The sequence below is a fragment of the Panicum virgatum genome, chromosome 9N (assembly GCF_016808335.1).
Source record: "Panicum virgatum strain AP13 chromosome 9N, P.virgatum_v5, whole genome shotgun sequence".
Taxonomy (NCBI): Eukaryota; Viridiplantae; Streptophyta; class Magnoliopsida; order Poales; family Poaceae; genus Panicum; species Panicum virgatum.
In genome coordinates, this window is record NC_053153.1 from 68,892,374 (window position 1) to 68,904,762 (window position 12,389).

General features: G+C 46.8%; 2 protein-coding genes across 3 annotated transcripts; one reads left to right on the forward strand and one right to left on the reverse strand.

The window, feature by feature from the left end:
- Positions 1-1,721: 1,721 nt before the first annotated feature.
- On the forward strand, positions 1,722-6,255 carry LOC120687527. 2 transcript variants are annotated; one of them, XM_039969543.1, is made up of 8 exons: positions 1,724-2,039; positions 2,211-2,315; positions 2,403-2,672; positions 2,751-3,435; positions 3,631-3,757; positions 3,886-4,313; positions 4,978-5,366; positions 6,033-6,255. In XM_039969543.1, the coding sequence occupies exons 4-8, from the start codon at positions 3,410-3,412 to the stop codon at positions 6,041-6,043; spliced, it is 981 nt and encodes a 326-aa protein (XP_039825477.1). In that variant the 5' UTR covers positions 1,724-2,039; positions 2,211-2,315; positions 2,403-2,672; positions 2,751-3,409; the 3' UTR covers positions 6,044-6,255. The 2 variants fall into 2 exon arrangements, with proteins under 2 accessions (XP_039825478.1, XP_039825477.1); XM_039969544.1 differs by lacking the exon at positions 6,033-6,255 and having other exon boundaries at positions 1,722-2,039; positions 4,978-5,589.
- Positions 6,256-6,443: 188 nt separating this feature from the next.
- Positions 6,444-9,343, reverse strand: LOC120687528 (protein MODIFIER OF SNC1 11-like). The gene is made up of 6 exons (XM_039969545.1): positions 9,005-9,343; positions 7,389-7,448; positions 7,170-7,292; positions 7,027-7,084; positions 6,851-6,904; positions 6,444-6,746 (listed from the first exon to the last, which is right to left on the reverse strand). Exons 1-5 carry the CDS (start codon positions 9,235-9,237, stop codon positions 6,875-6,877), a joined length of 504 nt encoding a protein of 167 aa, XP_039825479.1. The 5' UTR covers positions 9,238-9,343; the 3' UTR covers positions 6,444-6,746; positions 6,851-6,874.
- Positions 9,344-12,389: the final 3,046 nt, after the last annotated feature.

Below are 12,389 nucleotides of genomic sequence, written 5' to 3' on the forward strand. Positions count from 1 at the left end.
GCACCAAAGTATCAAACAAATATTTGCGGATCCGTTTACCAAAAGGCCTACCGCCCAAATCGACATGGGTTTTACGGGAGGCCTATGATTTCTGGATTACTAAAGGGCCCAAAGAAAGATTAAGGTCTTGTTTTAATACAGAAAGGTACATTGTGGTTGTTAAGTCTGATGGTAACTAATAACCGTCATGATGAGGCACGCTCTACGTACTGATCTGCAATAAGATGAGGCCAATAGCAAAGCAACTAAAGAGAAAGTAAAGAGATAAGTTTAAAGTACAGAGTGAGTTCAAGGGGGAGAATGTAAGGTTGATCTCATCTGACCCAGTCCAACGACTGAGTCAGACCCCTCTCACGCACCCTGATCGGGGGTGCTCTTGCCCTTTCGCTGGCAAGTGGGCCCCCCTTTGTGCAGCGCTAATATAAAAAGGAAAGGATGACGAGGGGGCACATTAATTAAGGTTCGCCGTGCCTCAATTTTCCAAGGACCCTAGACTCGATCCGATCTGTGAGAGGTCGCTGAAGCAAAGGGAAGGTTCCACGCCGCTGCCTCTGCGACCTCGCCATCACCACCGTGACGCCGCTGCCACAGCACCACGCCGACGCCGTCACCACGACGACTCGTCTACACCGCCCGTCGCTGCCTGTGCGCTGCCTCCATCGGCGAACGAGATCGTGCCGGAACCCTCGACGGCGACAACAGTGACAAGGTATTTATCCACAGTTAACGTTTTATCCACTCGATCTACTCCTAGGCGATCCAACAGGTCTAACAAGTTTGATCACTTCATCTCTTTAAGCATAAATCATACCTTACACTTACAGCTTTGCGTTCCCATTTGAGTACATACAGGGTCACAGGGAGAAACATAGCTTCAGAGGTCGACCGATTCATCACATAGCGCCTAAAATTCACAGAGCACCTAGGCATAGAGCCATCACAGATTACCACAAACAAAACACGTACGAAGACAACCAGGGGGACTTTTGTCACTTCATTTCCCATCGGTATGACCTCTTTTGTCTGTATATTTCTAGGAAAATAGTTGGGATCGTCGAAACCCTGCCAGCTAGTTACGTCCAATTGTCTGTTCCTGTGTTTGGATCTGTGAAGAGTTTCAAAATGTTTTGAATTGTTTCGGTGGTATTATGCCTGTTGATACTGATATCTTGTGGCACGTGATACACCTCCCAGCAGGCCCTGGTAATAGCCAGCGGTGGCCTATGGGTGGCCCAGCGTGTGTCTTGCTGCGGGCTGCCTGCATTCACTTGCCGGAGAAGCGCCGTCGTCATCATGTTCGTCGCTCTCGGCGCAAAAGCTCTGCTCCAGATCGGGAGTGATGGTCGCCGGTAACGTAGTAATCATACCGGAAAAAAGACGTGGACCCGGTGAAGGATAACACTACTGCGCTGCGATACCTAGAAGTTACCGTTTCCATTGGGACAGGTACAGTCTCCATCCCTAGAAGTTGTCGTTCTACTTTGATCTCTTTACACTTTCTTTACCTGTTGCTTTACAAAGCTTAGTCTTTGACTGCCTAAATCTCCAGTCTAACCATGGTGCCAAAGATCCTGCAGCAGCCGTCCAGGGAGTGCACCGTACGGATCCCGGCAATGATCCCAGGGAAAATGTCGCGGGTCTCTGTCCGTTTTCGTCAATGCCTATAATCTATGTATCACCGATACGTGATACGGGTACGGCGATACGGGTACGGCGATACATGAGTTTAAAAAACGACATAGTGGTAGTATAGAGAGAGTATCGAAGTATCGGATACACAAGTATCGGATACGGGTACGGCTGGGTTAGTGAAGTATCGGTGATTCATAGCCTATAATTCGTGCATTATTCCTGGCTGTTAAGCTCGTGGGCGAAGGAATTTTCGTACGGTACAAGAACATCAGCAGCAGAGCCTGCGGCAGGAGGAGAATCCCAAGTACTCGCACAAACCACTCGGGCTTCGCAAAGCTGGGGCGGCGCCGGATGCCAATCCCTCCAGCGCTTCTCCAGCTAATTCCTCCCGGCATTTAACATGGCAGGTCGGTTTCAATTAGTCTATGCTTTGCTCTACGTGCTTACACTGTTTGGCAGCGCATTGTTTTTAGCGGTTGTTTTGTTAATATATTTGAGAGTCCACTTGAGAGGACGAACAGCTCAAATGTCATTGTTAACGCTGTGCCATCTGTCGGTTACTTACCTCTCCAATTCAGTCCAGTTCAAATCAAACTGCAGAAGCAGCACAGGCAGCTCGTGAGGGCTGAGGCAGAGAGCGACAAGGACTGGGACGCTCGACGCGATCTCGTCCTGGTATCATGGTACGTGCTGCTTACATTCGTCCAGATATTATTTTTCTATAAAAGAAAACAAACGAGAAGTCGGTGGATGCTGGGTATTCTTTTCAGGCGCTGGTATGCTAACAACATGGGGAAAAGAAAATGCAGCAAGAGGACAGGACAGGAGGGCTTGGCCGGGTGGGGTCGACGAGCAGCAGCAGCAAGCGGGTTGAATGAGGACTGAAGCAGCAGGATCTGGCTTTCACGTGGCCGCCCTTTCTGCCCTCGGCTCCTCCCTCCCTCGCTTACCATGGCAGAAATCAGGATTGCAGGTTGCAAGGCCCAAGGCGGCTGCCCCACATGTCCCCCCCTGCGACCATCTCTTTGTTAAGTATACCGGTAAGTACACCATTGCTTTTAGTATCGTTAGCATTCTTATCTGTACCATCTACTCTGCAGGATCATTTTTTTTTGTAGGTTAGGGCTTGTGGCTTGGCACTTGGCAGCATCCAGGTATATTTTTGAGCTCAACACACACTATCATGTGAGGTGAGGTGAGTAGGTGACTGCTGCAAGCCGGCGACGTTGCACGCAAGACTTCTGTTACATTTTATCTCCTATGTCAGTCCAAAAAAAAAACCGAATACCCCTTCTTATTTCTATAAATTTCTAGTGAAGTAAAAAAGGTAGATGCGGTAACTGAAGAATGTATGTACTGCAGTAGTGAAAAGAGAGGAGATGGTTCGAGTGACGCCAGTAATGCACTTCACGGGTGGCCGTCACGGTCTCACGGACAAAACCGGCTCCTGTGGTCATCAACCCATGCTTCTTTTCGAGGCGCCGGCACTCCTCTCCCATACTCCCACAGAGAGCGTGCGTGCTCCAATTCAGCACCAACCTCGCCTCACCTTCACTCCCCCAGACAGAGGCGCCCGGCACCTTCCGCTTCAAGCCTCCTCCACTTCAGCAGCCCGTCGCCCGCGCCCTCCCCTGCCGCGCGAACACAAAAGCAGAGCCGCACGCAGGAAGCGGCCGACTCCGCCGCCACACGCTGCAGATTACTAGAAGCTAGCAAGAGCCCAACCCCAAGCCAGGCATCACACGCGTATCCACCCGGATAGGGGAAGGATCGGAGAATGGCTGCGCAGGCCATGGAATGCAGGTTGCTACAATTTGCCGGAGTTGCTTGATTCTTTCTTGCATTCTTGGATTGTTTCTTGGCTCTTATCATCGTTTCAGGAACTGTTGCTAGGAGTATTAGTTCTTGAGTTGCTTGTTGGATGTTCCAATGGAATCCTAGGAAAAAATTTCTGACCAGCTTCTGCACTTGCGTTGCATTGCATTGCATTGATTGCAGGGTGAATGGTGGGGGTGGGGAGGGCGGTGGTGGTATGAGGACGGTGGAGTGCCTGAGAGGCAGGCTGCTCGCGGAGAGGGTGGCATCCAAGGCTGCCAAGGAGGAGGCCGACCAACTGGCCAAAAGGGTAAAATCTTATCCCACCTTCTGTGGCACATTCTGTACTGTTTCATCCTCTTCAATTTCTATTGGTTCACGTCCTGATTGAACTCTCTGTCTGCTGAATGTTTAATCTGATGGTTGGTTTGACCACAGCTTGACGAGCTGGAGAAGAAGCTCGCTGACGAGGTAAAGGTGAGGAACAAGGCTGAGAGGAGGCTCAGAAGGGCCATCAAGAAGCTCAAGTCCCTCAAGATTCTGGACGTGGAGCTCTCGGACGGCTCCATCAGCTCGCTATCCTCCAATGGCCGCTCCGGTCACCAGGCTCCAGAGGTGGAGAGGAGCAGCCCTGGCTCGTTGACCACTGATGATTCCGTGCCTTCCGGTTCTCAAGGAGGTGGCGATGCCGACGCCGACAGCGCCAAGGACTCCTCCGCCGATTCCTGCACTCAAGGGAACTCCCAGGACGGGAGCTGGTGCTCCGTTGTGTCCGAGCAATCCCCGGCTGGTGCTTGCATGGATCTTGCCGGCACGAACAACAGCAACAACTCTGAGGAGAGGGCTGGCGATCATGATTCGGAGAGGTACGCATGCAGAGTAACTCATTGACAACAAGTACTTAATTTGCCGTTTGGTGTATAAAATAACAAAATACTTGCTCAATTACTTTAGGGATTTGCTTTTTCAGTTTTTTTTCTTGCATGTTACTCCTTTCAGACTTCTTTCAAACGTAATTGTTGGAGTTAAGTGTTTCTCATATTTTTCAAGAGGACCTGACTTCTTTCAGGCTTCCTGCCAGAATTATGAGACCATTCCACCTCTTAAATGTTTACCTCTTTGGAGTTCCTGGAGGCTAGCTTCAGCAGGCATCTTTCACCATGTTTAGCTGTAGAGGAAACAATTAGTGCTCCCCTTCGCCGTAGGACAGAATGATTGCCCTTTACAATTGCACACACGAGGTGGACGGATTGTCTGGCACTACACATTATCAGTTACCACATCAGTCGATGTTATTGTAGCTGAACACGATGATTGTGCGCGTGCAATTGCAAACCACATGACCAGAAATGAGCAAGGAGGAGAACCTCAACTGTCACAAGTCTAACAACAAACGTCATGGGCGTATTTGGAGAAAAAATCTCGTTAAGCAATTGCATTTATGCTGGTACCTTGGCGGTTTACTCCTCTCACACGTATTGTTGGGAGCCTGGGAGATATCTGACTTCGTGCAATGTGTTCTTGTGGCAGGCAACACCTTGATGCATCCAGTGGCTGTGGCCTAGCGAAATCCGAAGCAGAATCATTCCACGACAGCGACGACAGGCTAGCGCTTGTGCTGCTAGACCCCCAGCTCGTTGCACAAGCGGACGGTGGCTCAAGAACGGAGGACAACGACGCGCAAACGGCAGAGCTCCATGCCGCGACTCAAGACGAGGAAGCACAGCAGGAAGAAGAGAACAACAAGCTCGCCATCGTTCTGGCCGACCCCCAGCCCCAGCCGGCCGCCGCCGTGGGAGCCGGCGCGCCGAAGCCGCACGCCGACGTGGAGTCCGTTCTCCTGGCGCTGCGGCGGGTCAAGGAGCAGCTGCGCTACACGATTGAGCGGCGGTCGGAGCTCGTCGCGCACCGCGAGCTCTACGGCCACTAGGGTTGAAAATGGGACGGGAAAATCCCGTCCCGACCGGCTCCGTTTACCGTTTAAACCGATCGTAAACCGTTTCCGCGAAAAAAATGGGAAAATGGGAAAACAAAACGGGAAAACGGGCGGGAACGGGAACGAGAACAGTTGGGGTGTTTTCCCGACCGTTTTCACGGTTCCCGTTTTCAGCCGGGAAAATTCCCGCGGGAATTCCCGTATTTGTCGTAGTCGGCTGTGTTACCTGTGTTGGAAATGTGAATTGTTGTTTGCATGTGTTCCAACGTGAATTGTGAATTCGTGATTCACTTTACCTGTGTTTCTTAGTTATACGAGTCTTGTTTCCATATTATTTATGCATAGTTGTAATTATTTTATCGAGTTAAATGTTTGAAGTGGTTGTATGTATTTTCCCGTTTTGAGTTATCGATTCCCGATCGTAATCGGCATGCTCCCGACCGATTGATTCCGTTCCCGATATTCCGTAATACCGATTTCATTTTCCCAATCGTAATCGGCATGCTCCCGACCGATTGATTCCGTTCCCGATATCCCGTAATACCGATTTCGTTTTCCCGTCCGATTTTCCCATTCCCGTTTCCGTTCCCGACCAAAAAATACAGTTGCGGGAACGGTTGAGGGGTTTTCCCGACCGTTCCCATCCCTAACGGCCACTGAGGACTCCGGGAGCGCGCTCGTCCGTTCACCATCATCAGACCTGCACTGATTTATTCTATTCATACGCTGTGTTACGGGTGCATCTGGTCCTTTTCACCTGCAGTGAGTGATTTATACATAGCACTGTTTAGGGGGGTGTCTGTAGAGAACGGAATAAGATTGGCACATGTGGAGCCACACTATTTACAGGTGATGGAATTCTTGGTAGCTTATCTGTTTCTTCAGTTTATGCATACAACGTGATACGTTTGTCAGAGGAAAAGGCCAATGGCATTGTGCTGAATGCACGCCGTCCCTGTACCTTTTTGTCAAGGACCATTCGCCCACTGCACCGGCATCGCACCAGCATGCTCCGTGACACGGGCCTCCATATCCCATTTTGCAGCAGGCAGGACGAAGGGACACGATAAACGAGTGCTGATTTTTGTCTTCCGACAGCTGACTAGCTGACGACACCAACTGGAGTACACGGAAACGAAACCATCGTCGCCAAATTAGATGGAAACAGAAGGTACATCATCACCATCCATAAACCAGGCAGCAAATTAGCTACACTGCCCAGCTAAGCACCGTAAGTATAGAGTCATACAAAGCAAACATCTCTAAGATGGCCGGGGCTGGGAAACACATGACGCCCCGTTCATGCAGTTAGTGGTGTACAAACTACGGCTTCACCAAAGTCTCCAAGGATAATATCTGAGACCTGAAAGAAGCGAAATCGATTCTTTTTCATGTCAGGGAAACTACAACAGCAAGTCTTGCAAGGAAGAATTGTTACAGGGCATAACAGCATCGTCTAATTCTAACCTCATCGAAGGCAGAGTGCCTCAATCACGCTGTGCCTGTCACAGTGGCTGCGTCCTGTTTTAAGCATATACAAACAGTTAGAGAGCGCAGAAAGTTACAACCAACCAACCAAACGTGAAAGCTCTGCACAGAAATCATGTAGGCAAAATTTCTTCATGAAACCATGTAAGACATACCGGCTTGGAGTTGCCCTTGCCATTTTCCTGAGCTGAACCACTAGATGTTTCTGCAAACCTGGCAAAGTTGCGAACAGATATAAGCCAGGCTGGTTGTTCTAGAGACTAATCAGGAACGGCACACCACTGCCATGTTCACTAACCTGGCAGCTCGCGCCTTTCTTTTTCCTTCTTCTGCCTTGTCAACATTTGTACCCTGACCAAATCGTTCTAAACGGGCTTTTTTCTTAGCCTCCTCATCAGATGAGGGCGAGGCAAGACCAAATCTGGCAATCCCATTCATTTAACTATGCATCAATTCACCACTTGGGGCAAAAAAAAACTAGAACAAGGTTAGAGAATTTTCTGAGTAATTAACACACCTCTCAGCCCTGGACTTCTTCTTTTCTTCCTCCTTTACATTTGAAGACCCAGTCCCGAATCTTGTAGTTAGGACAGGTGAAATGCACTTTACTTAGTAATCGTGATGATCATTTGGAAATTTGATCAGCCAAATAGGAATGATAGAAAGTTTAGGTATGCTCAAATTAAACCGAAATGCTGAGGATCTACTAAGCTTGGCCTCAACTGGATTAAAGAGTAATTTTTAAGCAACAACTGAACCTCATTTTGTCAAATTTACATGAAACACTACACAATTAAGACTATATATATATATATATATATATATATATATATATATATATATATATATATATATATATATATATTTGATTACTACAGCGTAGGCCCCTGAAAGATATATAACAGCAATAATCTGATGGATAAAGAAATCAGTTGACTGCCTTAAAAAGAATGAAACAAAAAGTTAATAGCTCGTCTGATATCTGATACAGCTCACAAAGCAATACTAATTTCATAAAGGGCATACCCAATGCTGAAGACTCGCACACATGGTGGGGTCTGGGTACGGAGATTTCATCATATACCAGAAATATTGCAATAAAGTTACAAACAAGCCATATGCATAGTATGAGCAGATGTGCCTGACTTCAGATTTCAGAACAAACAAAGGATTAAGAAGAGTTCAACAATAACACCATTTTATTACCCAGGACCTTACCATCAACAAAACTAATCTACACGTTTAAAATTTGACTCACTGAGGTTAGAACATCAGAGGAAGAGGTTAAACTTCTTCAAACTAGAAGAAGACATGACGATTCAAATTTTGAAATCAAACATAAAAGAACTATAATTCATGCAAGGACCTAGCTTCTTAGGTCGTGAAAAGCACTGAGATCTCAATAAATCAGATCAGTAACAATTTGGACACCACACTGGATCATACACAGTAAAAAATGGGTGTCCAACAATCTGAGAATTACTCCAACATCATCGACATGGTTTGCAACACCATGGAGAAGTGCAACCTCTAAGTAAACTGGTTGGGGGCATCGAAAGGTATGACGCTCGACCTTACCATATACTCTTGTATTTAAAACCCTAAAAGCCCCAAAGCTTACAATTTTGCAATTCAAATATATACTAAATGACAAAAACTTGAATATTGCAATTCTACATCATCTCTAATATTCCAAAATTGAATAGTTTCCACATAAGCCTAGTTTCCACATAAGCCTCCTGAGGCATGGGCTGTATGCAACTCCCTGCAATCTCTATCTATGCAGACTACTCCCTCCGTCCCAAAAAACAAGTCATCCTAGGAATTCTAGGGCAAATTAACAAAAAAGTAAAATGACTATGTTTGCCCCTATTTATTATCCATATTTGGCACTAATTGATTCTTGCATGCACATGCACTTTCCAAATAGGGTAGGATGACTTGTTTTTTGGGACAAATTTTGAATCCTAGAGTGACTTGTTTTTTTGGGACGGAGGGAGTATTCTGTTTAAATCTAAAAGAGATAGGCTAGTTGCTCCACATTACCGAAACATTGTGCTTGAATCGTAAACTTGCGGATTTGTTAGGAGAAAACCTCTAAACCCTAGGAAAGGGGATCCATGGAACACTTACCTCTCGGCGCGGCTGCTGCGCTTCTCCTCCTCAGACATCACCACCTGCGTCCCGAACCGCTCCGCGCGGCGCATCTTCTTCTCCAGATCCGTGCCCCCGGCCGCCGCGGTCGCGGCAGCGGTAGGGTTTTGTGACGGCGTTGAGGAAGCGGGGCTCGGAGCCGCCTCTGCGGTGGATGCGGCCGCCGGCGAAGGCGCGGCGCTCTCCGCGGGCGTGGAGCTCTGAGATGCCATCGGCGACGGAGAGGGGGAGAGCTCGGAGGGGAGGTCGCAGACGCTGGATGTGGGCGTGTGGCGAGAGATATTTCACTTCCCTTTTCTGCGCGTCGCTGCTGCTCGCCTGCTCTTTTATTTTCCCTTTCCTTTGTCCGCAGTCGGCGCCTCGGCAATCTCTCTGGCCCGGCTACACCTGATTATTTATGGGTCAGGCCGGGTTCGGGTCGAGTCAAAAGAAAAAACCGATCCTTTCTCCTTCGGTCCATATCCGGTCCGATCCGACCATCGGGCTGAAGTTTTTGGCACAAGCCCGATCCATCACATGGTTAGGTCGGATCGGGTTTGGATTGGACCCCATTTTTTTATATAAATTTTGGTCGGATCAGGTTTCAGTTTAAAAAATTCGGCCCGAGCTCGATCCATTTTTTTTATAGTCAAAAAAATTCGGCCCGAGTCCAGCTCATGTATTGATCGGGTCAGATTTTTTTCGAGCGAGTCGGATCGAATTTATCGAATCGAGTAGCCCATGATCAGGTATAGCCCCGACCCCCTTGGCAGCTTTTTTTCACGAACAAATGGCATTTTGGCTGGATATACACATAATTGGGGGTTTGTGGCATCTCTTTATCTTTGTTTTGAAAATTAGGACATATATATATACTAGCCTATCAATCTGTTATCTGAGCTCCCACACGAACTTATTTTAATTAATATAAATAAAATTTATATATTTATCTATCAAATATTCTAACACATACTCTAAAATATATACTTATCATTATCTTGTTGTAATATATTTCATTTTTTGTCACATCTCCATATGTGTTTGATATATATATATTTAACTGAATTATTTGTTTGTGAATTGATATTCTTATCTCTCCCATCGTACATGAATACATAGTGACGCATATCATGTGTGGTATTTTTATATAAATAATATATAGTAATGATTTAAATAGTGGTTTAGAATTTTATATAATTTAGATTTTAGATTTAGGGTCCACTTTAAATTTTATTAATGATATAATTGGATAATTTATATGAAATTGTGTGGGTTAGCTTAGTCTATTTCTATAATAATAGAGTTGGTAATTTATTAGGAAAGTTAACAAATTCAATGAGTATTGTAATTAGAGTTGTTGGATTGATAGCCGGATGTTTTTGGTTTTTATGAGAATTTTTAGGATTTCTCTATTTTTTAGAGTGTCCACCTAGGATCAATGTGGCTTCACGTAGAGACTTACAAGGAGGCTAAAATTAGTAATAATAAGATTTGTAGAAAAAAAATCAGTTGTATGTCAATATCAAGTTTTTATAATCATTTAAACTGGTTTTAATGTAAATTTTTTAGCTATTAATAATTGGAGTCTCCTTTTAATACTCCACATGAAGCCACATAAAATCTTAGAAGGATATTTTAAAAATAGAGAAATTTTAGAGATTCTCACAAAATTAAATGATGATAAACAAACACACATGGAGGATATAAAATGAAATCCATTACAACCAGATAATTATAAATACATATTTTAGAGTATATATATTAGAATATTTAATAATGAAAGAGGTCACGAGATAGATAATTATAGTTATTAGTTGTTAGTTTTATTTTATAGTAATTTTAACAAATCCGTGCGGGAGTACGGATTGGTAGGCTAGTAATACTAATTGGCGATTATACTCGAGAAACTGAAGGCCAAAAGTATATTTATGAAGTCTTAATCGAACCACATACGCCTTTTGTCTATATTAATAGGTAGAGAGTGTTTGGGCAAAAAAAATAGAGAGAGAGTACGCGGTAAAGATAATGTCATAATTTAGTTGGAAGATACCAAGACTTACATGTACATACGATGAGCGTATGGAAGATGGCATGTCCCTGCCGACGAACACCATCCAAATCTATATCTGTATGTATTATTAAGATGAGTAAAGTTTCCATCTAAATTTTATGTTTGGTTCGTCTCGTATTATGGATAGGTGAGCTTTAGTTCATCTCGTATGCGGGTCGGATCAACTCCCTCCGTCCATGACTTCAAAACACAAAACACATAGTGTCGGGTACCATAATATGGGGCACCATGACCAAGGGACTAAAATGCCTTCAAAACACAAAACACATTTGAGCAACCAGACAAAAGACCTCACCTCGGAGCTTTGCCATCATCTATGTTTGGACGCCCAAATCCTCTCCAGGTTCCAAAAGGCCCAATATGCACTCGGCCCATGGCCCAACACCGAAGTACGGCTCGTCCGAGGCCTCCCAGGCCGCGGAGCAATCTCCGCCTCGCCCGAGGCCTCCCCACCGAGGCCCCCGGCAGCGCGTCTCATCTCCGCCTCGCCCGAGGATAAGAGGCAACCCTCGGAGAACAAGCAGGTTCCACCCTCAGCCGAACCCTCTGCGGGGCCTCGGTTCGAGGGAAAACTCTGCCTCGGTCGAGACCCCCTCGACAGACGGGGATGGTAACCCGCCCACTCAACGGACATACGTATTTGTTGCCAACTACTCCACAACATGGCGTGGGTGTCAGACGGCGTCAGCAGCCGCGTCGCACAGCGGACATGACCGGAGTCCCGTCCGCCAACTCCGGTCACTGTGCCGCCATCCCTGGCGCTGTGCCGACCTGCAACACACTGTGCAGACATGCCTGACACTGCACCCGCCACTGTACTATCAAATCCTCGTACTTCCTCCCCTACAGGACCCTCGACGGGCATGAGAACAACCCTCGAACACGGTACGGCCATTGACCAGAACAAGACCGTCGTCAGCAGCACCCTCGGCGCTCCGCCCGGTCAGACGCAGAGGGAAGTACGCCCTACAGCAATCGCCACACCGCCCACTGGCGCCACGGGGCAAGGACACATCCCAGGCATAGTCAACAGCTCCCCAGGACGATGGCGACGCCCAAAGCCATGCCTCACAGTACTCGGCAACAGCAATCGCCAACTGCTCCCCACGATTCGGGGAGAGGATGACAAAACCAAGGACATTCCATGCATGTAACCCGCCCCTCCTTGAGCCTATAAAAGAAGGCGGCGGGCCTCTTCCCAGGGGGAGAGAACTCCACGGCGAACTCCCACACACACACGCGCAGACCAAGTTCTCCTCGATATTGGCGCTTGCCTCAATCAACCCTAGCATACATAGAGACTTGGGAACTTCT

Excerpts from the sequence above, each read along its gene's own strand:
- LOC120687527 (XM_039969544.1), top strand. The coding sequence starts at position 3,410 with ATGGCTGCGCAGGCCATGGAATGCAG. Across the intron at positions 3,436-3,630 it reads GCGCAGGCCATGGAATGCAG|GGTGAATGGTGGGGGTGGGG; the intron begins GTTGCTACAATT and ends CATTGATTGCAG. Across the intron at positions 3,758-3,885 it reads CCGACCAACTGGCCAAAAGG|CTTGACGAGCTGGAGAAGAA; the intron begins GTAAAATCTTAT and ends GTTTGACCACAG.
- LOC120687528 (XM_039969545.1), bottom strand. The coding sequence starts at position 9,237 with ATGGCATCTCAGAGCTCCACGCCCGCGGAGAGCGCCGCGCCTTCGCCG. Across the intron at positions 7,449-9,004 it reads CGCAGCAGCCGCGCCGAGAG|ATTCGGGACTGGGTCTTCAA; the intron begins GTAAGTGTTCCA and ends CCTAACTACAAG. Across the intron at positions 6,905-7,026 it reads GCAAGGGCAACTCCAAGCCG|GACGCAGCCACTGTGACAGG; the intron begins GTATGTCTTACA and ends TGCTTAAAACAG.